The 24735-nt window shown below is 39.4% G+C and overlaps 1 protein-coding gene across 1 annotated transcript in view; it reads right to left on the bottom strand.

The window, feature by feature from the left end:
* The window catches only part of kcnh1a (potassium voltage-gated channel, subfamily H (eag-related), member 1a), a 42243-nt gene that overhangs the window by 3513 nt on the left and 13995 nt on the right, over positions 1 to 24735 (bottom strand). Inside the window, exons 5-11 of the mRNA XM_030070542.1 lie at positions 24610 to 24728; positions 23782 to 24174; positions 12390 to 12547; positions 11288 to 11559; positions 7462 to 7661; positions 3907 to 4159; positions 1110 to 1306 (exon numbers count right to left, since the gene is read on the bottom strand). Coding sequence (XP_029926402.1) covers positions 1110 to 1306; positions 3907 to 4159; positions 7462 to 7661; positions 11288 to 11559; positions 12390 to 12547; positions 23782 to 24174; positions 24610 to 24728 — 1592 coding nt within the window. The remainder of the gene's footprint in view (positions 1 to 1109; positions 1307 to 3906; positions 4160 to 7461; positions 7662 to 11287; positions 11560 to 12389; positions 12548 to 23781; positions 24175 to 24609; positions 24729 to 24735) is intronic.

Raw genomic sequence — 24735 nt, 5'->3', positions numbered from 1 at the left:
TGTTTTTTTTTTTGTTTGTTTGTTTTTTAAATTTGCTTTTTCCCTTCACATATGTTTAAGTCAAACTTTCATGTTAATATTAAGGTCTGTGACTGCTCTTGTTTTGAATTAACCTCTATGAAAACTCAGACCCCACGTACCATTTCACCAAGGCATGTGCATGAGTTCATCCACCCTAAAAACAAGGATCTTGCTGATTTCCACTTAAAGTACAGCACAAGTTCTTATTTAAAATAAAATGATGGCCTTGCAAAAGGCAAAATGAGTTCTGAGAGGAATGAGATAGACGAAAATTAAAACAATCATAATTCAAAAGCACACAAACAGCATGAAAGTTTAAAAGCTTGTCTTCTCTTCATAATAAGGGCTGTTTTGGCAGCTTCATTTCATTCATGTAGAGTGGGAACAAATCTTGTTTAACTAACAAAGCTAAGCATCTTTTAGTTATACAGCAAGGCAGCTCTAAATCCGTCTCTAATTAGTATCACTAATTCCACTCTCATAATTAAGGTAAGTACTGTGACACAATGAAATCTGGTAGATTGTGTCATACTTTAGTTTTCTTATCTTTGTTGTATAATGTTGACTTTTCTTCTCTCCTCTTTTCTTGCTCATTTCTGAGTGTGAAAGTATATATGAAAATATGTACTTTAAGTATTTAGTTCTTCATCCGCATTATACCATTATACACCTTTACAATAAGCTCTATGTAAATATAACTTGTTTAGTCTTGATTAAAAATGGGCAACTTATTTTATTCTTTATTTAGAGGAGACATTGCACAATTCTAAAAGATTTGCACCAGAGTTAGCAAGTTCATTTTCATCTGCCGTCATCATTAAAAATGTAAAAACAATTACATGCACAAAACACAACATGATGTAACCATACAAGAAGAGGTTACACAGCCTAAGATAATAAGAGCTCTGTAATAAAATAAGGATGCTATGAAAGCAACAGGTGCAATAAATCAAATACTAAGGATGCCATGACTTGATGGTTTTTAAATTTTCCTTACAAAATGAAAATGTGTTGTGAGTGTCTGATGCCGGCAGGTGCTGTGTTCCACTCCCTGACAGCCTTGACATAAAACGCTTTGATTTACTCACCCTCTTACGGAGGTTATAGGTTAGCAGCAGGTTTCTTGAGAAATGGTTAGAGAATGCGGTGTAGAACTCCAGCACCTTCTGCAGAGCATCACGTTTAATGACGTGGAGGTCACAGTAGGTCAGCGCTCGAACATTGGCACAGGCTTGGGCAAGAGTCACTTCTTTCCAGAAAACATCCCCAAATACATCTCCCTTGCCTGCAGAGAAAAGGACAGCAAAGTCCCAACAATTCAATAGAGGGTTCTAGCGCTGACATGATTTTGTAGGCCAACGGGAGCTCAGCCATGGGCTCCCTCAGTAGATTTCCAATGGATTTTTCCAACAAGGTTTTCAAAAAATTAAAAACAAAAACAGGTTGGTTAAGGTTAGGGAAAGGTTCGGTCTAGGCAACAAAACGGATATGAGACACGATCTTGGCCGCGTGTGAAAAGATAACCATCTCTCTCTAACAAAGCGAGACGTCTCAGGAATAGAACAGGAATAGAACTTGGGTTTCATGCATGAAGGTTCTGTGGCTTATACATCCACCATCCACCCTGACCACCTCCCTGTGCCAACTCGCTCTTTATACTTTGTTACCAACCCCTGCATCTCACACTGACGCCACAGCGCATGACAAAGCGTCGGTATTTGACGAGCTGGGAAACGGGCTGGTTGGTCACGTTTTGTCACATCTCAACCATATAGAAGCGCAAATGAGCACAAGATACAGCTATAGAGCTGAGCACATGGAGCAGAGCAGAGGAAGAATGAGAGATAAACTGCTTGACCTAACGATGTGTAATTATTCTGACAGCCACTGTAGCTTCTATGAACTTGTTAGCAACTTACTTTTCTAAAGCTCATAACAGCTTATTTTGTGGTTGAGATGTTGACGGGTTTAATTTGTGTCATAATGTTAATATAAGAACCTTATTTTCTGCGTAAACTGAAAACCCTGTGTGAAAAAAAGCTTGAACCCATGGCTCAAAGATGCTCGCTCAATTGTGTTGGAGTCCAAACTGTAACACTCTATTTGGGCAATGAATTTTTTTATGTTTTGACACACTGTCATATTCCTCATGTTTGCAGCTTTGCTATAAGGGAATTGCATCCTCACAGAATCCACAGTATATTAGAGAATTTGAAATAACACAAGTAATTAGAATAAGCCCAGAAGAGCATGTACAGCATGCTATAATTTGTGCACAGAGAGAGCTAGTAAAGCCTTTGAATTAGCAGCTATCTGGGCCACAGAAAGGTGGAAAGGCTCAAATTGATCATAAAACCATTATGAAGCAGTAACTATTGTGCATCATTTTATTCAGACCCTGCATAAGCAGCTTGACTACTAAAAATGTCTTTGAATTTGATAAACATGTCTGAATGCAATCTGAATGATTCTTGCAACCACTTGATGCAGCGGTTGATGCACGATGCAGTCTTTTAAATAATTTTAATCATTCTACTTGCAAAAGCATTACTTAGCACAACTCATTTCAAACTATGACTCATATGCAACACCACTAACCACTTTAGGGTGGGGAGCTTTTGTGCCAGCAAGAAATCTATACATATGGGAATAACTTATTGATATTAGGTTTAAGTATAGTAATTAATAGCATTGATGGATAAATATTTGGCCTTTCAGAATAGTTTGGAGAATGGAAATATGCCGTGGAAAATCAGATTTTTTAATCGCCCAAAAGGTAGCACCAACCTCAGGAGCAGAGGAGATGCTCCATCTTGTGTGCACTAATACTTGATATTTTTTTCGGTTCTCCAGTGCCATTAGGCTAATGAGAACTTGATGCATAGCAGTAACTGGTATATCATAGGGGGCTCCATTACAGTGAAAACATCCAGGTCAATAGCAGCAGCCTGTCGGCATATTGATTCTTCCACAGAGACACCAATTGTAGGTTATTGACGCAAAACAGCCAAGGCTATGTTACTGGGAATAGCAACGAATGCCATCCATTACTCACCAAGTCAATCATTTGGCAAAGCAAAGCAAGAGCCAATTTAAAAAAAAAAAAAAAAAAAAAAAAAAACTGGCCCCAAATGGCCCAACTTTTATTTACTGCAATGAAAAATCAGCTTCTTCCATTAGGTGCTGTTGTGAGTGAGTTTATGGAGAAAATAAAGGGAGATTTTGACAGTGAATTTAAATAATTATTCAACAAAAACACTTAGTATAAACAGTCTGCTCTCCTGTCTGACTGTGTTTGTGTCGCTGTGCATCTCAAGAGATGGGTTGGGTTAGGGGCAAGGTAACAGCAGCATATTCCCATTGGAGCCAGAACCAAGAAGGGAGAGCTTTCCAGTGCTTCTCAAATGGGAATCCATGCTTTAAAGCAACACCAATCTGGATCCAAGGGGAATTTTATAGTCTGACAAGATCCAGCCAGATGTACGGTAGGTCCTTGGACAACAGGGGAAGTAGCCTTGAAGATCAATTTCATGAAACAAGCAGAAGTCAACTTCCCATAAACATGACAAATTTACAACTTGCAATTTAGTTTTTTTTTTTTTTTTTAATTTTTTACTAATTAAGGAAAGAGCATTCTATAACAAAAAATGACTGGGTCTTCTTAAACCCTGATTGCATAAACAGAACCAAATTTATGCAGAAAAATATATTCATTTACCCAGTGCAACAAACTGAGAATGGTGCAACAGCCAGAGTGGAGTGCATTAAATCCAAAGCACACAGTTTGCCACATCCACACTTTTACTCTTTTAGTAAAAGTCATGAAAAAAGGGCTGTGAATTTAGACACCACTTCCGAATGCACCTCAGAAGGGCCTTAACTCACCTAAAATGGCCACCACCTCATCATCCTGAATGACCTCCAGTGATCCCGACACCACAAAACAAAGGCTGTCCACACTTTCCCCCGCATGGTAGATCAGATCCCCGGGGGCACAGTGGATAGTCTGAAACTCCATGGCCAGCGCTCTGAGGCACCCGTCGCTGGCCAATCGGAACGCCGGATGCTCCTTAAAAACTTTCCGGTTGAGATGAACACAAATGTCTGCTCTCATGTCCTTGGGGCAGATCTGCAACACCTGGAGGAAGGTGTGGAGGGACAGGGGGAAAATAGAACATGGTTAAAAAGACAAAAGCTGCAAGCTCAGGTGTTTACATACAGTATACTGGAGCCCTGTTTCCTGATTGAGCACTTGGAGGAGCCAGGTTCTGATACTGCTGTTGAAGAGGCACTTCACATATCAAAAACTAACAAATCCTGATTGTCTGGTCCATAAATCTTAATATTACACAGCATTTTATATATATATAATATATATATATATATATATACACGAATATATACACGAAATCGATCTGGAACTGGCTCCAGAATTGCTATAGGAATTAATTCTACAGTAAACTTAAAACACAACACAGTAAGAACAATCATCATACATAGTTATACACAGCCAAAGAAAAATCTATTGAGCTGTTTCAGTGTCTTGCTTATGTGACATAAGGAAGTTATAAAATAAAGTCTAGCCAAATGGTATAAAGGAGGGAAGACTAAGTGATTTTTTTTCATCTGGTGATATCAAGTTCTACTTTCACTAAAGAGCTTATGGAGAATTGGCCTCAATTGACTTTTCCTACCTCCCTTTCCAACACCAAGAGGACAAAATAGGGACAATTGCTGTTTTTCATGAAATAGACAGGTCAGGTATAGATTTCACAGGAGCCATACTGTAGATTAGAATTAGGACACATATTTAAAGAGGCATTTTAAGCCTTGAAGCAATTTTTTAAAAAGAAATTGAAATACTAGACAGGAAGATGACCCTAAAAATGTGAATCCTCAATGGGTATATTAGACTGTCAACTGTCAACTGATTGATATGTGATAATGTTTTACCAGTAGCTGAGCATAATATTTCTGCTGGTTTCAGTTTTGTGGTATGACTGTGAGCCAATGAGAACAATATGAACAAGAGGGTATTTTTTATGTGGAGTCATGGTAAATGGTGAATGGACTGCATTTTTATAGCACTTTTCTAGTCTACTGACCACTCAAAGTGCTTTACAGTGTTTGCCTCACACTGATCCATTCACACACCGATGGCAGAGGCTACCATGTCAAGTTGTCAAAGAGAAAATCCACTCTAAAACATAATCCCTAACTTGTGTAATTCATGTTATTTTGGAATAAGATATTTTGACTGCCATATTGCAGCTGTTTAGCAATATGAATACATTTTTCTGCAAAGGACACAACTATAAAACCAATCTACCCCGAGAGTACAGGCTCAAACAAATATTTGTCCACGATGTTAGCCTCTAGCTCAGTTCATTAGTTCCTTTGTTTTACTGTTGTCAAGAATAAATTAATATTATTGAAGAAGCACAAGCTTTCCATACCATAGACAAGACATTTACAGTGTGTGGGACACTTGATTGTAAGTATCTATAGAAGTGGAATGAATATGTACTGTACAGCATGAATCCTGGTTTATGGTCACTTAAATGTGGTACTTCACTTTAGAATATGTAACCACTAAGTATATAGTGACATCAGTGGCACCTTCTCTCTGTTGTCGGCACTGCCATCTCTCTAGTTTACACTTCAGAACTATTAATTTAGGCATGGCCTTGAAAATGAATGGCTGGTAATTAGGACCCCAGCACCCATCAGGAGCAGTGATGCTGAGAGCAGAAAACTGGAGATGGTACACTTACAGGAACATTTACAGACTGCTGTAAACTATGTTTGTTATAGCAAAGTGAAATACCCCTTTAAAGTCATTCAAGCATTATTTTTGTGGCAGCATGTAATATTCAAGTACACCTAATCAACAGGATGGCAGCTTGTTGTAAAGCACCACCTTCAACACAAATCTCTTTGAGGATGAATGTCAAGTGGAATGGGATTATGTGGCTTTTTTTTAGAGCCTTTGGCATGGCCTGGAGCCAGATGGATCAATGATACATACTGCAGGTGCACTGCAAGCTTGACATATCACCAGCACAAAAATAATACATTATATTTGCCACTGATTTACCCAAAAGTTACCACTGGGTACAGAATCAGCCCCTCATTATAATTTAGCTGCATTCCAAATATGGAGAAATAAATCTTAAAATTTCCTCTTAATCCCTAATTGGCTTTTGAACAGGTGAATTTAAATGGGATGCAGTGATATGAGCGCATCCTGGCTCCCAAGCAACCAGAGCTGCATTAGTTGAATTTATCTGCTCTCAGCTTTAACTGCTTGAATTTCACCATCTTAAATCATTCTAGCATCATTTGAATAGGAGAGCTGGTGCTAACTGCCAATTACTGAGCAAAATGCTTTACCCCACCTAGCCAGTGTCTGCTTTTAGGGCTCTAAACCTGGACACAGAATAACCTCATAACCTCCCATTAAACTGCCATGGAAAAACTTATTTAACACACGCTGATGTTCTCTAGAAAGAAAATAAAAACAAATGAATGAGGCACCTTTACCAGTGGCTTTTCAACAAAGTCACAGCAAGGGGTGGGTTGTCAGGAAATTTCACTACCAGCAATGCCATACTGTTATGGCAATTCTTTTTAGCCATTTTAACATAGGACTAGTCAAAGTTACAGTGTGGCTATGTGGCCCTGGCATTATGACTGGTCAAAATCACTATGGATATGTAGAGCAGAGCTAGGACTATGGAAAGTCAAAATTGCACAGTAGACACCTTGAATTAGAAAATCTACTTCTAAAAATGCCACAGCACTGGATCTTTAACTTGGCAAAATAGAGTTCTGACTTGCAGAGATGATGGGCTCTATCTTACACCCGGCGCAAAGCAGCACCAAGTGCGATGCAAGTATCTTTGCTAGATTCCAACCAAGGTAATTGTCATTTTCCTGTCCAGTGCCTGCATTGTGTGAATGGCAAATGCACCCATCTGAGCACACATGGGCTTGTTGGTCTTAAAATGAGGTGTGGTCAGGCACATGGTTGACACATTGCTATCTTGAGGCAGTCGAGAGCTATTGAGCGATTGACCAACAAAAAACAGGTCCTAAGTGCTGCTTGTGACCTTCCACTGTGCGCACAAGCAAATCTGTTTCCTCAGCAGAGAAACGTTCCTTCTTAGCTAGAAAATGCCCCATTATAAGAGCAATCTGCTATGGTGCAAGAACACCTGGCTTTTAAAGGATCTTATGCCCAAAACACACCTTTGATTAATGAAGAGACCTGTTACAACCCTTTTGAACCATGATGCAATGACCCTTCCACAAGTGGACTTGGACATGCCCTGAATGCCATGCTCCTCAGACCGTGCACTGAGATGGTTAAAATAGAGCCCCATGTAGGAAAGCAAACAAAGGCGAGCCATTTAACATCTGGCTTTCAGCTTGCAATACCTTTTCAGTATCTATGCCCCGAGACATAGACCAGGTGGATGCGATATAGTCCATCACCCTTTCACTCAAGCCCTTGGGCACCTGGTAGAGTTTCAGGAAGTCACGGACGCTGTTCAGCATCTCATGGTAACGATTGGTGTTGGCATACATTTGCTGGAAGATGGTTGTCACGTTACCGAAGATGGTGGCATAAAGGAGGGCTGGGAAAAGATGGAAAAGGTGAAAATGAATAAGTTTACTTTTGGGAGATGTTAACACGACCTGAAACATCAGAGAATGTTTTCTGCTTCCAAGATGAAGACTGCAAGATCACTACATCACTACACCTGTTTGAGGGTGAGGATCAGATAGGCCCAGGTAACTGCACACACATTGACACACACATGAAAAACACTGGCCATGTTGTTTATGTCACATAAACTTGAAGACTGTGTGTCACAGTGAATAACAATGGTCACAGGCACAAGCTGAAGGCCGTGATATTATTAACTATAACACACAGGCCTCTTGTGCTCTGTTGCTTAAATAGACAATATATTGGTGGTGATGTAACAGTTTTCAAGACTCTTTTTCAAAAAATAAAAAGGTTTCATCATTCCTAGTGTAGATCATATCATATTACTGTCAGATGTTGTTATGTCACTGTTGTCAAAATGTCAACCTCAACTTCAGAAGTAAGAAAAACAGCCTTGTCTTAGCTGGACGACTGAAATCCTTTTGAAAGGATGCCAGAGGCCAAACTTTCTCAAACCAAAGAAGACCTTCAATCCAAAACCATGAGTTTAGGTTAAAACAAGAAAATCCCCCAATTTGGAGTCACAAGGATCTCATAATGTATAAGACCAAATGTGTCATAACTTGTACTGATTGATCCAAATGTATAGTGAATATCCAGGGCTACTGGGTGGCTGGGAGATTTTAGAAAACAGAACTGTAGTGGTCAGCTCCCTTTTAAGTGTGTGTTTGTGTGTGTCACCATCCCTCCCCATATAGCTACACTCTTATCATTAGTATCTCTATACTTTTACAGAAACTTGCCTGGTGATATAAGAGTTAAAAAAATGTCCAAGTATAGCGGTGCGTATTCAAGGTGGTTGGACTGGAAGGTTGCAACAGCTGGAGTGTGTATGGATCAAAGACATCAGATGTCTGCTCTGTGTGTGTAGTGTTCTCTTGGCAATGAAGCCCTAATTAGCCCTGCTAGAAGGGACGGAGAGGAAACATGCCAACCACACATTTCAATTATCCTCAGATGATGACAGTAACCTGTATATGTGTGTGTAGGAGCGTGTGTGCATGCACGCCTGCGCGCGTTGTTGTTTATTTTACAGTACATAATCAAAGTCTTGAAAAACTGTACGGGGAATAACACTAATTAAAAAGTGCTATGAACTCCTCAAGGGCAAGAATAACCACAACTTAAATCCTTTCATCACTACTGCTGAGCGGTGCAGCAGTACTGTGCAGAGCTGAAGTATGTTGCAGATACCACCTAACTGCCTACGTCCATTCTAAATGATGTGCATCGGAAGATGCCAAAATTTCAAAATGATCAGTTGAAAAATCAATTTGAAAGTCTGAATGAGTCACATCTGAAGATTAATTTGAAACTGTCAAACTTTTGGAAATGATAACTACCTCAGGCTTGTTCATAGATGGCATGCTCAGACACTTGACAACCAGAAATCACTGTAAGAGAGAAACCACTGCTAGTGTATGTGGAAACGTTCACACGGCCTCCAACATAGCTCTTCCTTCACTGACGGGAGGAACTTCCTCACAGTGTTGTGTATGGCATCCAACAGCTGGCTTGTTTGAAGGTACTTAAAAGACAGTTGTCAGAAACTAAAGCCCCAGGCCAGCGGTTGCTATGGCAACAGGACATATGTATAGCCCCCCCATCCCAGCCCCCAATCCCTCGTCACACTGTGATCTTCTACTGCCAACACCGATCCAGTGCTGATGGTAAAAATAGCACAGTATCAGGGCATCCATATTTCATAGAGAACAGCCGTGGACTAAAGTAGATTGCATCTCTGAGTGAATCCTCTTAAGGTTGACTGCTTTTTAGATATTTAGGTTTTAAGATCATTTGTATTTCACAATGAAAAAGTCAGACAGAGGTAAGTCTGAGTTTCCAAGTGTCGTTGATAGTATTACTCATATACCGAATGCCCAAACTAAGGAGGGGCTGTGAGTCTCCCCTTGCAGGGTTGAGATTATGGCTGGGAAAACTACAGTGGAGGTGAGGAGTGATTGCAGAGAGATTGCAGCGAGTGCTGTGCTAAATTGATCCGGCGGTGTCAGTTATTGCTTGGAGGTGCTGCTGCTCCGCATGCAGTCACACATTAAGGCAGTGCGCTGCACACTGTATTATGAGCCACACAAGCAGCAGATACCTTATAAATGTTTAATCTCTAGATGGGGAAAGAGGAACAAACTGTGCAAATGCACGCTTTTCTTTTCTCTACATTTCAGATCTCTTTGTCAGTGGGAGTAGTCAGGCTTCATAGCAAAATCAGAATCCCATGTTGGTTATTTACAGCAGCAGCTGCTATTTTTATCTGTATGCATCAATTAATTAACCATGAGTTGTGAGACACATTTTTGCTTTTTAAAGGCACTGTCCTTTAAAAAAAAAAAAAATCAATGTAATGCTTTTGAACATGTTGACCATGCACTGTTCATATGGGTGTAATTTTACCTCATTTTTTTCAAATACTGGGATATCTGATGGCTTTTTTGTTTGGATTTATCCCTTCCATATTCTTAAGTGTAAAAGAAATTGTATCTTTAGCATCTTAAAACGTACCAACAAGCCACCACATCTGGTGCAAATGCACACTAAACAATGTCTAAGACAAAGCCTCCTCTTCCTCTTCATCCTCCTCAGATGCTGTTTTAAGGCACTATGGATCAACTTCCCCATCACCAGCTCATAGCATTTTCATGTTTTCATCAACTGTGGTTTTATCAAATACACTGGGACCCTGTGTGAGGAATGTATTAGCAGAACCAGCATCTCAGTATCATAATGATTCAATATGATTCAGAATTGATTTAGTGTGGACAGGCTGCAGCTGACAACACTCTTGATGGGACTGAAAAAGAGACTGACACCATGGTGAACACAGCAAGTTTTGGATGCAATTTGAAACTTTTAAAGGCTTCCAAAGTTTAAATATTTTTCAGTGTCACTTTAAGGACAGGATTGTTTTTTTCTACGCCATTTCCGTTTTCCTGACTCATTAGACAGACTACTATTTCTTCGCTCCATGCATTTTGATACTTGTAAAGTATTATACCCATAATACCCAGCAAGTCATTCTTTTACACTGGACACAACAGTGATGAACTTCAGTGAGAGGTACTTTGCCGCGTTTTACCTAAATGAAGCTAGAAATAGATGTTTTGATTCTGGATTAATTCCCAGAATGATAAAAATGTGTAAAATTGGGTAACGACACATCCGTCATAACTGTCAGCTTTTTCAAATTCCAAATACAGCTATTTAGACCCAACTCTATAAATAAATAATACTGGTTAAAGACAAATATATTTTATGCCAAAGTGCTGAAGAGGACAAATATGAATTTAGAATAAAGGGTGTTAAATTTGAGCAGCATATTCTAGGTTGCTGAAGACTTTGAAATCTTACTAGGATCACAATCTAATGATTTCTCCAGCTTTATCCCTGATTAATTTCTACAACTACCACAGTGGATTGCAGCTTTAAAGAGCATAGTTAAACGAATCATCTTTAGTGTATCATGTATACCCTACATTGGATAAAAGAAAAAAAAATAATAATAAAAAACCTACTCACATCCAATCATCATCATAGCCACGGCAAAGATTTTCTCTCCATCTGTAGTTGGGGCGATGTTTCCAAAGCCGATGCTGGTCAGGCTGGTCATGGTGAAGTATAAGGATGTGATATAGACAGAGTCCTTGTTCGGGCCACCTTCCCACTTTCCTGACCCACTGGCATTGAAGCGGTACGGCGTCCCCACCGTCTCAGCCAGGATATAGAGCCAACTATCCACACGCACAATATTGGTTTCTTCATCAATAACCTCATAATCGCCAATGCTGTACCTGCATGTGCAGTGAGAGGGGAAAAAATGTTGGTAAATATGAGCGGTGACATGATAATTCACAGTCACAGACGGTGCTTTAAACCTGGTCATTGTCTGTCGATATGGCCACAAAGGTCAGGGTGAAATTGGTTGCACAAGAGTTGGTCTGGATCTATGTTGCTGCCATTATTCATAGTTGTAAATATGTTGTAATATATGTCAATAAAATGGACAAACAGAGTCTATTATGGGCAAATGTTCCTTGATTTTATGTCCTGCCACCATGGCACACGATCCGAATGTTATGTCATCACAGTGGTATCTGTCTGTGTATTTGTCTGTATGTAATCCCTTTCTTGAGAGTTGATTTTGCTGCATACATTTGCATATTAATGAAGAAACATTCGTTCTTTTAACTACAATAACTCAACGCAGTGTACACATTAATACCACTCATTTTTTGGATTAAAACAAGGATGTTGACACAAAATCATTTTAAACACTTTAATTACCACAACTATTGGCTGGTTATGTTTAATACTGTATCATATAAACCATAATCATATTATGATAATGGAGGGACATTGGGCATATCAAATGTAAAAATATGTTAATGCTTTTTAAGACATGACAAAAAACTGACCCCAATCTACCTATCTGTCTATCTACCCACTAGCAGTTATTTATTATTAGTAATGTGTTTTATGTGTAAGTAAATAACCTATGAATTTTTATTTGTATGTCTAGTTATATGGACTGGATTGGGTGGAATGGGCTGTTTGGTTGCATGCTGACTGGTGAAAACTAAATAAAGAAAGCAAAAAGAAAATGCCATGACATTAACCATACCAAATGCAGGCTAGCCAGTGAGCGGCCAGTCCAAAAACACACACCAGCAGGACCAGCACAGCTGCCCCATACTCAATGTAGTGATCCAGTTTGCGAGCGACCCGACCCAAACGGAGCAGTCGCACCACCTTCAGTGAGCTGAACAGACTGCTGATCCCCTGGGAGAGGGACAAGACGGGAGATGGAGAGAGGCAAAAGTCAGATTCAATAAAGCGGCCTTTTACCTCAACAACAGATAAGAAATCATAATCATATCCATGCCTGTTGTTACTTCATATCATGAAGTACAATCATATCAGTACATGTTAGATAACATCTGAAAGTATGCAGTATATGCTGTTTTAAATTTTGGATGTATAAAACCAACAACAATACTTTTTGTAACTTGAACTTGATTTTTTTTTTCTTTGGCAATTGAATCTAAAATGTTTTCACCTGAACTAACCCTCAACTATTTTGATTAGTGTAGCTTCAAATAATGAGATTTTGGGGGGGAAAAAATCTGCTGTTTAACAAAAGGACTTGGCACTTGATTTATTCTTCACCCAAAGAACTGATTAAGTTCAATAAAGCTCCTATATTGGTTAAGAAGGTTCTGCAACCATAGGCATTAAGAAAGTTTTATAAAAGTAATTATATACACTGAAACATGTACAGTCGTCAAGCTAAAAACAAGACTGTCTTTCTCTGATTCTTGACATTCTGGAGATATGCAGTTTTCACTGGACAGAAGTGACTAATTAGAAATTAATCTTAAAAGCACTAGTGCTTCAGGACAGTTAATCTGGTTTATTATGGGGTGACTGTAGTTTTACAGCAATTTCTCAAAATGGTTTCCTGCCTGGATCATAATTCTTTCAAGTACTATTCAGCACATTCAAAAAGTGCTGCTTTAACAGACAAAGTTAAGCATGCAATCAAGGAAAAACACAACATTTAAAAGGTTGAACTCTCTCCTGACCTGATTTAACACACACTCACACAATGTAATGCCAGTTTACAACTTATAGAGGTTACATAACGAGCAGCTAGATGTCTACTCAGCTACACTGGATATTGAAACGCCCACTCGGTGTTAAATTCAACGACACAATGGCCATCACAGTCGAGCCAGTCTGCTGCACTGTGTGTGAGTGTACGGGATTTCTTTCTTGTGGTGGCGGTATTGTGTGATGGGATATTGATCTTGCTAATGTGCTGTGGTGTACAGTGAGAGTACAACTGCAGCACCGGGTGTCACTTGATCCGATCTCACTACCAGCCAGACACCTCAGCCTCTTACAGACCTGAGCTCCCAGCTCTGCTCAGTTACCATCATGGAGTCTGTAGTTCAGCTCTACTGTAAGACTCTATGAATCTGTGTCTATATCTATCTATCTATCTTTCTATCTATCTATCTATCTATCTATCGATCTATCTATCTATATTTTTGCCAAAACCCATTTGTCAAATGGAGACTTGATTTGACTTCTATCCTATGACAAGAATCCATTATTTGGTTTAAAATTATACTTTCAAGAATTATGTTAGAGTAAATTCCATTTCTTCTGTTTTTTTTTTCTCTTTTTTTCACTTGTCTTAAAAGTATCTAAAATTCTTGTCATTCCTCTGACAGAGCTGAGTCCGTGGTTAAAGGTGCCCAATGCAGCTGTCCTTGTAAACAGACTTGGTTTTATTTACATTGAAAACGTCTCACCAAAAAAGACTGTGTGTGTCCTTAAGGCCAAATAAACATGAACACGGATTACTTTTTCTATCACTAAAAACATTTGCAAAGCCTTAACTATATTTGAATATTCTGAGTGTGCAATAAGTCGCCCCTGTGCTCCTGGAAACAAAACGGAGATCCTGTTTTTCTTGTGTGCACTATAGCACCACTAGTGGTCATAAATATTATTGGCAATCCTTTACATTATTGCCTTTAATAGACTCTTAAATCATGTCAATACAATAATTAATTTGAACTTTTGACATGCCAAAAAATGGCTTAGTCAGCCAGATGTGCAAAATGGAGAAAATACACTATAATATGAAAACAGGGAATGAGCAGCTCATAGAAAGGTGGATAAAAAAAAGAGCTGAGGCATAATAATAAACAATGTCTGAGAACAGCTTCAGTAACTGTTTTCCTTCCTTCTTAATAATGCATGGTTTTAGTTCTTTTATTTTCTTTTTTTAAAAAAAAAAAAAAAAAAAAAAACATCATTTCCTTTATGACTTTGATTTTAAAAATGTAGGCCTCCACTCTGAAAATAAACTAGAGGATAATTCAATGCTGCAATATGTCAAACATGAGAGAATTACACAAGCATCACATGAAAAAATATTTCTTGTGGATGTGTCATGCAGCTGCTATGAAGCTGTTGTTCAATTTTAAAAACACCCAGAGTGCAAACTACTGGCAATGATACGTTACAAATGTATGGTCTCATACATTTGCTGTGGCATATATTTTGTGCACCATCAAGCATCATAGGTGACTGATGTGCACAAAATGTCACAGGAAATGTAAGCAATGTGCAGCCTGTTTCTTTTTGCAGTGTGAAGTGAGTGTGGATGTGCGTGTAGTTGTAAAACAGGCGGTAATCTGCTGGGAAAAAAATAATAATATTGATGGTTATCATAGTCTAATCAAACTGGAGCCTACTTGAGTGACAGCTCGGTGGTTCCAATTCTTCCCATCACGTTCCATGCATGAAAACAGGCAGAAGAGGAAGGGCCCATGCAAACAAAACAGAGGAATGACAAAGAAACAAAAAAACACATGTGAGTGAGACATAACCTGATCAGTAATAAGCGATGAGAAAAGCAATATTAAATAAAGGTGTCACATGAGAAGAACACAAAAAATCATATGTTATCTGTGTTTGTAAAGCATATGCAGTCCGATGCAGACTCAAGCAAAACCTGTCACACAAACTGTGGAGTGTCTGGACAGCAAGACATTTGTTTTGTTTCAGCTTCAGCTCTCACTGTTTTGAATGTGAGGTGACACAGTGACAGAGGTTGGATCAGTCGTGAATTGACGTGATCCTGCAACACAGAGCTTTAAGACTGCCAAGAATATCTTTGTCAGCTGTTCACTGATCCTCCCTTCCCTAGCTGGAAATCTGTTGGGGGAGAAACAGCCATCAAAGTTATTCATGTCAGTCGTTAAGGTCTGTGGCAGGAGTGTGATGTATCAGTGCCGGTTTAATAACACTGACAATTGTGTACTCGCTCTCATTTAGCCCTGCCATGTGCTGCCTCAAAGCAATTTGGAGCAAATTGGAGTCACTGAGCTCTCATAGAGCCACAAAAAGAGACTATCCTGCAACTGGAGGCTCATAGCTTTGATGTTATTGTACAGCCGCACCCAGTGTGTCCAGCCCTTTCTTACCGACAATGTACACTTAAAGCTGCAATTACTGAAATCGGCAAAATGAGGAGCAGAGCGACACAGCCACTGTGTGAATATGGTCCATGAGTATGCATAATGGTGAGAACCATGTGGACTCAGCTATCAAACTATGTGCCTGTCCTGTGGTTTTTAGGGTTGAATCTAAAAGGTGTTCACTTAAATCAACACTTAATAACAATTATCACAATAGATATTTCCTCATTATAAATATTAAAAAAGATTGATTGACTTGCAACATATTTGCATTTTATATTTCCAGGACTGACATACAAAAGGCCAATCGTGCGAAAATCGTCCGGATCACAGTATTTGTTTACAATTATTTTCAGATAGAAAACCTCAGTGTCATGTCCAAGTGCAATGGCAAGGAGCAACTGGGATGAATAAAACAAGTAGCAGCTGTGATATAAGTCCAGCTCAAGAGAAAATAGTGAAACCTTGTGTTTGGGGGTGTGCGATAACAGTAAAAAGTAGAGAAGGGTTAAGATTTTTCAGATTTCCATCTGAGAAGAGTAAACTTGATGATAAAACTAGCAGTTAGCCCGAAAAAACAGTGCCATGCTAGATTATGCTGTTGTTTAGAGTTTGGTTTGTTAAAGCGATGGCAAGCGATGAACACAAAAACATAAAATAATCATAAAACAATCCCATCAGAAACATCAGATTTTTCAGACCATCTTGTTAAACTGCCTTTTGAACTTTCCAGCTCCAGCTTGATTTTTTCATTTTATTGTTTATTTGAGAAGGGACAATGTATATTAATCAACATTCAAACAAATGTAAATATACGAGTCAGCCAAAAGGATAGTTTTCATTAGTGTTGTTAGGCATCCTAGAACAAAAAAATGATACATTTTGTACAATAATTATAAACATATTATATTGTGGTACAAAAAAACAGCTGAATAATGACCACAGAAATAAACAAATTCAAATTCAACTACTAGTTTTCTACATGGAAAAAGCCATTACTGCGCAACGTTTTCGGACATTTGGTCTAGCAGGCACGGACATGACAAGCAAACAACCAATCACATGTCAGGAAGAGAAAGGTCAGCTTGCATGCCCAGTTACGAGCAAGGAGACACGCACACCACAAGCTGTGTCATTTTATTAGGCTAAAGGAGATTAGCATAATAACAATACAGTTATCTCTATTGGTGCCAATCCAGACATAATTCACAAATCAGATATGAGACTGATGTTGCCAATCCACAAACCAACACGCGATAGACGTGCAGACACAATGACACCTGTAGTATTTCTATAATATTTCTGTGGTTAATCTGTTGAAATAGTCTGTTAGCCTGGCTGTAGCTAGTGGACACAGAGGTTTCTTCTTCAGCAATGCCTTCCCAGATGCATTGGGCTGATTAGGGTATAGTGCCACAGTGGAGTTAACAATGCACTCCTATGCAGCTGTTTGTTTTTGTTTTTCAAAACATTAAAGGAGTGGCCATAGCAATTTGCACTCCTACACCTGTTTGTATATGAAACCACTTAACCTACAGTTCAAATAAATTGCTTTGGAAGACGTTTAAATTTAATGTTTTATTTTATATATCTTTTTTTTCTCTTTTACTAAGACCTTTCATGTGGGTCAGTACATTTAACCTTACACATAATACCAACAACACCATAATAATCAAGAATCATTAGTGATAATCAAGTAAAAAGAGCTCTGCTATCGGTCAGTACCCAAAGTCCAGGTATCAGAACCCTATCAATTTTATCTTGATAACATTTTTGGTCATATCGTCCAACCCTGCACCACTTGGCACTTCCAAATGTAAAATAATATATTTGGAGTATGAGGCCAAAAGAATGAAGCTGTTGTACAGCTCACAAAATAAAAATGGTTCCTGATGACATAATGGCTCGAGTGTAACGAATACTGTTACTTCCCTGTGACTTCAAATGCCCAAAACGGCGATTGTTTTTCCCGGCTCCTGACCTTTGCCGACTTCTGCTCTGGCCACTTGAACTTGTCAGCATTTTTGGATGCTGAAACATTGAAAGAGTAGAATGGAGCAAAATGCTGTACCAGCAGATACAACTCAGTGCTTGCTGCTCGCTGCCCACAAACAAGTCTTTTAAGCATTACCACAGCATTTCACAGTGCTCCTGCACCGGACAGCCCCGAGAGCTAACATACACTGTGCTGCCACTGTGTGACACATTGGGCCTTTCAACGCTATCACAGCGTTTTCAGCACATGAGCTGTCACCAAAACATATACTCACACATGCACGTGCTGACACATAACACATTTAAGCACTCACACACATAGACACACAATGATCCATAGATATAATGAAAACCGGCAAGCACACAGCCCTGAGGCTACATTTAATCAATGTAGTGTGTGTGTGTGTGTGTGTGTGTGTGTGTGCGTGTGTGTGTGCGTGTGTGTGTGAAGTACAGAAAACAATGATCTCAAGGAACATTTGGGCATGATGCAGCAGCTCCAGTTGTACCTCAGAGATAGAACTGATTTTCAATCAGACTCAGCTGCAGATACACATTTCGGTATTAGTTGCTTATTTTGTAGGTAAATTCAATTTAAAATTTCATCAGCAAATGTGCATGTTAATATCTGAGCTTCCTGTGATGATGTACTGTCTCCTTACAGAGGGCTGAAATAAATGGATGGACAAACAATGCAATTTCATAACTGAACACCAAATGAAACAAAACCAGTTATCTTCACAGTGCAGCGTGAAAGAACAACAGACCGGCCAAACCACTCAACAAGAGAGCTCAGAATTTCAGCAAACCACCCAACAGCAGCATATAATGAACCCCCATGTGAGGGGACTGTAAAACAGTGAGATGTCACCGAGCCGTCCACGCAGAACTAAAAACAAAAAAGCTGCCACTCAAAATGCCTGCTTGAGAATATGATACAGTTTGAATCAGGGCACCTAATTAGCAATGATTCAGTCCTTTAGTTAGCTTTCATGAAAAGAGCTGAAGCTATCCTATGCAATGTGATATGTGTAGTTGCCACATATATAAGGCATATGTGTGTCTTGATTCTGAATGAGAGAAACATGACACTACAAGCTGTTAAAGGAGCAGTGACAATTTTATTTTGTTGAAGTAACAGATTACAGTTGACTAATACTTAAAGTGGGAAAGAATGCATTTGAACTGGGTAATAATAATTTTCCTGGCTTTGTGGGTACGAAGCCAGGTCTTCTTTTGCTGTCTTCACTCGACTGTGATTCTTCAACATCTTTGGAGTCTTCAGCCCAGCTTGTTTCTGGGGGAGAGGAGTGCAGTTGTTTCTGGAGTGGCGAGCTAAACCCATGAGCTGATCAGAAGAAGGAGAAAGATGCTTGAATTACTGAGCTTCAACAAAGAATGGTATGACAAAAACATGCAATCGCTCCACACATCAGAGTACAAGGAGTTTCAACTCAGTGAGAAGACACTTGCATTGTGCTCTAACAGCCGATCAATCCAACACAGTCTGAGTTGAACTGCTGCCATGGATATATTTACACAGTAACTCACCAAACTGAATTCTTCGACCCACCGCCTTATTAACACCACAGCATACATTTAACTGTTCATTTAACTTGAGTTCACGTTTACATGATGTGCTGCTACATCGAGTGGATTGTGAGTGTTCTTAGACTGGCCTTCCAATTTTGAGAGTTTATTATTGTAAATGTGGAACATAGGGAGTACTAAAGCTTGTCAAGCTTCTATACTCACATACAGTCTGTTATGTGGGTGACAGTACAGGTTAATGCAGTAAGAGCAACACCAATACAATTCTGGGTACGAAAATGCTTTTTTATTTATTTGTTATTTAATCATTTTTGGGGGGTTGGTTATGAAGCGCCATTAAGGGAACTAGTTGGTATTTGAGTTGAGTTTAAAAAGAGGAAAATTAAAGTTATCACCAGTAGAATCAGATGCACCATAAAATAGGACTCAACCCCATAAGAAGACAAAATATAATTAAATAACTTCAGGAGTGCCCGACTAATGACAGTGAGCTAAATTAGCATTCTAACTAGAAATAAAATAGGAAGACGGAAAATAAACAGATACTTACCTGACAGGTGAATTCCTGATTAAAGCTGAGAAAAAAAAAAAAAAAAAAAAAAAAAAAAAAAACAGTTGACAGTTACAAGGGAAAGAGTCCCCCCTTATTTTTACCTTTCAAACATAACTGTCCATGTCTTGCTTCACCTTGCTGCCCGATTCCCATTTTGTCCATACAAACTGTTTATTCTTCTCTTAACTTAAGTATAGAGAGGTTACATAAAAATGAATTCTGTGTGTGTGTTACATCTTAGTAATGGGTGAAAAAAAAAAGAAGAAGAAGAAGAAGAGAACGGTCCATCAATTTTTAGACTTCTCTCTGATCAGCCACTCTTCAGTGTCATTTCTCCCTTGATTCATATTCAATATTGCAAACAATTCTTGATTCTCCAATTCAAATGAGCCAATTATTTCAGGATTCTGTCATACAACTCCAAACTGTTGTGCAGGGAGCAACGCTCATTAGGGTTTAGCATCTATAATTTCACAAGCAAGCATTTCATTATGCACTTTCAAACATTATTTCATAGTCAATACACAGAGCGTTAACTGGTAAACAGGATCTAATGTAATTATTAAACAAGAGTGAGTGTCTATGAGGTTTGAGGTCAGTCACCTTAGAAGGCCTATCTACTCACATACTTTGTGTTAGCACTCTAGGATCTGGATTTGGGTGTGTGACCACACTTGAGCAGGCAGAGTACAGAAGCTCTGACAGACAACAGCTGATGTCTGCAGTACAAGAATACACAATCAAGTTGTCTGGTTCATTTTAAAGGAGCACTAAGTGATTCTGTATTACTGTCTTGCAGATGAATCATGCAGCTGAATACTAACCTCACCAGTGCTACAGGGTCAACTGTAAACATTCAATGCTGAAATTGTCAGCCGTCATGGTTGACATGGAAGAGATGTCAGAATCAGAGAGCTACTCATGAAAGAAGACACTGTTATAATTTCAGTAGCCTTATTTCCATCAACATATTTTTATATGCATTTTGAGGTATCGCATTAGAAAAGGTTAATGGAGATGGCAAAATTTTAAAAATGTTCCTCAGTTTCACAAATGTTTCTATATTCACTTGAGGTGGTTTTTGCCTTTTTCGAAAGAGTTAATGCACTAAATGGGAGCTGGAAACACAATATTTGCATACTGATGGTGTAGTAGGGAGCCGGAGAGCAATGTCAGACAACAAACACCACAGCAGAAGAGATGCTACGCTGCTCTGTGAAATGCTGACCTGTGAACTGGGAGGGAGTGATTTTGGACTCTAAGTAGTGAACTTGGAGGCGTGCTATGCCACGGAGCAATCAGCATGGCACAGCTCTCATAAATGGTGGATGACACCTGATCACAATAAAATGAGCCATTACACAGTCTCTCCTGTGTCTCTTGGCTGCATTTGATCAGCCATTTATACTGAAGACTGTAATAACTACTCTTCCCACAGCAAGCAGGTCTTTCAACCTCTCCAGCTTCTGTTTGGCCATGGGCATTTGATTAAATCATATTAAAGCGTCCTTTTCGGGATGATTCACAAAATGTAGTTGATGGAAACTCGCATTAATTTGCATTTTCTATCGAATTTTCAAGATGCGCTTGAAATATGCAAAACATTTTGGATGGAAACCCAACTCCCTGCCGTGAACCTCCTCTTCTAATTGTTCATGCCAACATGGCAGTGAACTTGGCATTCATAGCAAGGGACAGAGGCGGTCCTGGCTAGTTTTGCGCCCTGGGCGAACCATCCCCCACCTCCCCACCCCCCACCCCCACCACATCAGGCCTATTATTTGTTAACATCCTATTAACTAAGAATAACACACTAGAAATTACTCATAAAGCTATCACATATAGCTTACAAAATGTCATGTCAGTGTATAGGAAGTTATTTAGGTTACCATAGACCCATGTATAGCAAAAAAAATTAAAAATTCCACAGTCAGGATGTATTGTTTACCAAATCCACAGACTAACAGGCCAATGTGAACTTGCACTTGTTGTGTTGCAAACACAAACTAGCCTATGGGTGAAATTAATTCCATGACATGATGCCTAAAATTCTAATAGTTGCTAGTTCAGCAAAACTAAAACCCCCCCCAAAAAAAAAAAAAAAAAAAAAAAAAAAAAACTTCTGTGGCTAAGTGGCAACATATTAGCAAGAGGCTAATAAATAGGGTATAGGCTACTGTTTCATTACATGCACAATTAACGTCATGCATAGAGACTTGCATACCTTTATCTTTTGAACGTTTCTCCTCTTCTTCTCTCCTTCTCTTTCTGAACTGGGCACCTGATGTTTTTTTTGGCCTTTTGTCCATGATACTCCATTGACTTTTTGTTGTTGTTGTTGTTGTTTGGCATTTTCACATAACCCAATAAACTACATGTAGCTATAAGGGGTATATATTAATTTTATGAATGAAATACAATTTATTTGGAAGCAGCAGTTTGGTTTGTTTGGCCTGGGATCTTTCATATCAGAGGTTAGTCTATCCCCCGCCCCCCTCCCCTTTGCTTTTCCTGAGACTCACAACCTGCGCACAGCCTCTGCAGTCGCAAGTTGATCCCCCGCGCCCCCCTCCCCCTTGCCTTTTCTTCTGACACACACGACCTGTATACATGACTCTCAGCAGCAAGTTGACATGGTAGTAGGGGCGCCCTTGACATGGAAATGAGCGATATTAGTCTAGAAACGATTTTTTTTTTTTTTTTTTTTTGGACGGTGCTTGTGCGCCCTCAAGTAGATTGCGCCCTGGGCAGTTGCCCACATTGCCCATAGCAAAAACCGTCCCTGGCAAGGGACCCACACTATATAGATTAGAATAGCTCTTTCTGAAGCTAAGAAACCCTAAAATATGAACCATTTTTATGGTCTATTGTTTATTAGACTTATACGAGAGTGAACATGTATCTTCCTTGTTGTAGAATAAGACTTGGCCATTCACAGACATATATGGTGGAAAAGCATGCATATGTAGCCTAGTAAATGCCAACATGAGAGTATTCCTGTGTAGACTGTTTATTTCGATTGCCTGCTAGCATTTAGGGCTGCTCGATTATGGAAAAAATCATAATCACGATTATTTTGGTAAATATTGAAATCATGATTATTTACACAATTATGTCTTTGAATTTGGAACAGCATTTACTGAACATGTTTGGAATCCAAAATGTTCCCACACTCAGTGGTGGTTCTGCCTATGTTGCCGCCCTACTGGCTTGCGCCCTTCCATGTTACTACCGGCCTGCCTGATGCCAGCCGGTGGCTTTTTTATTCAAACAAGATTTTGTCCATATGAAAAGTAGCCTATTTTTCCAAAAAAGGGTCTTGAAAAAGAGGGGTTGTCTTAAAATCAGGGTCGTCTTTTATGCGGGTCAATATGGTGGTCTTTTTTTTTTTTTTTTTTTTTGGGAGGGCGCCACCAAGTAGATTGCGCCCTGGGCGGTTGCCCACATTGCCCATAGCAAACACCGTCCCTACCCACACTAATGAAGTGGTTCTACCTTTTTTATCAACCAGGCAACGCTGCTCAGCCTCACCCTCTGCCATCTTCACACGTGCTTAAATCGGCAGCCTGGATCTCCACTCTCACTCTGACGATTAAAATTTGATTAATTGAGCAGCCCTACTAGCATTGCTAACAAATGCTAATTATTTCTAATCAAAACACAGATGCAAGTGGTTTCTGGGTGGACTAAAAGTGTGTTCATAAGAGGTCAAGTCAATTTCATTCACAGAGCTAATGAAAAAAAAAAGATGTTGACAAAAATGCTGTACAAATTTCAAGATAAAAAAAATCAAAACAAATGGTGTTCTCAAAAACCTGAACTATGCTTTTAAAACATTTTTAACTGCACCATGACAAAACAAAACAAAAAGAAAAGACAGTACCCACACCTCATTACATCTAGAAAAATGCAAGACTCACCTCGTCTACGTTCTCAAAGGCGTTGATGACGTCATACGGCAGGCAGGACAGCAGGTCAATGACAAACCACGTCTTCAGGTAGTTCATTCGAATCAGTTTTGGGTCTGAAATTACTTCGCCAGCGGGTCCCACAAAGGTTGTGTGGAAGTTTAAAACAATGTCCACCAAGAAGATGACGTCCACAATACTGTCCACCACCAGCCACGTCACGTTGTTCTGCTTCGTCTTGAAGGAGACGTTGTAGGGCACCATGATGGCTGTGTAAAACGTGAGGATGAGGATTACCCAGTCCCAGGTGGTCTTGAAGAGGCAATAGTGGAGGATGATGTGAGGAGGGGTCTTGGGGGTCTCTTGCTTATACTGAGGTAGAATATCTGATCCGAGCTGCAGAACCTGCAAAAGAGCAGATTTCAGCAAAAGTCAAGAAAACCAACAGATACACAGAGGAGGCCAGAGGTCCCTCGGGGCTTGAATTACAGTATGTCCTGAGGGCTCAGCAACAGAAGTGCTATGTAACTACTAGATGTGGAGCATAAACTACTCTGCTAGTTCACTGCTGAAACAATGTGTCAGGGTCCAAAGTTTGTTCTCTATTATACTTATCTTTTCCATTCATGTCTCATATATAACTTACATGCATATAGTGTCTTAAATTTCTGTGGAAAAGCTCCTCAAAGCAAAGTGACTACAGAATCAGTGACTAATGTGCCATTTTCCCAAGTTATTAATATAATCACTTATAGGACAGAATATCAAACCAGACCTTCTTTGAAGCTATGCTAATTCCCGCTAAATAAAATATAGAATAAAATCACACATCCCCCATACCTCAGCTAAGCGGGAGTGCTTGTGGACATTCTCTCCTTTGTGCACTGTGGGCTGCAGCTGCTGTAACACTCCCCTACTGCTAGTTAGGGCACGAGTCAGACGAGCAAACTTTCCCCAGCCTGAGGA

This window comes from Myripristis murdjan, chromosome 15 (assembly GCF_902150065.1).
Source record: "Myripristis murdjan chromosome 15, fMyrMur1.1, whole genome shotgun sequence".
Taxonomy (NCBI): Eukaryota; Metazoa; Chordata; class Actinopteri; order Holocentriformes; family Holocentridae; genus Myripristis; species Myripristis murdjan.
This window is presented reverse-complemented; position numbering and strand designations above follow the sequence as displayed.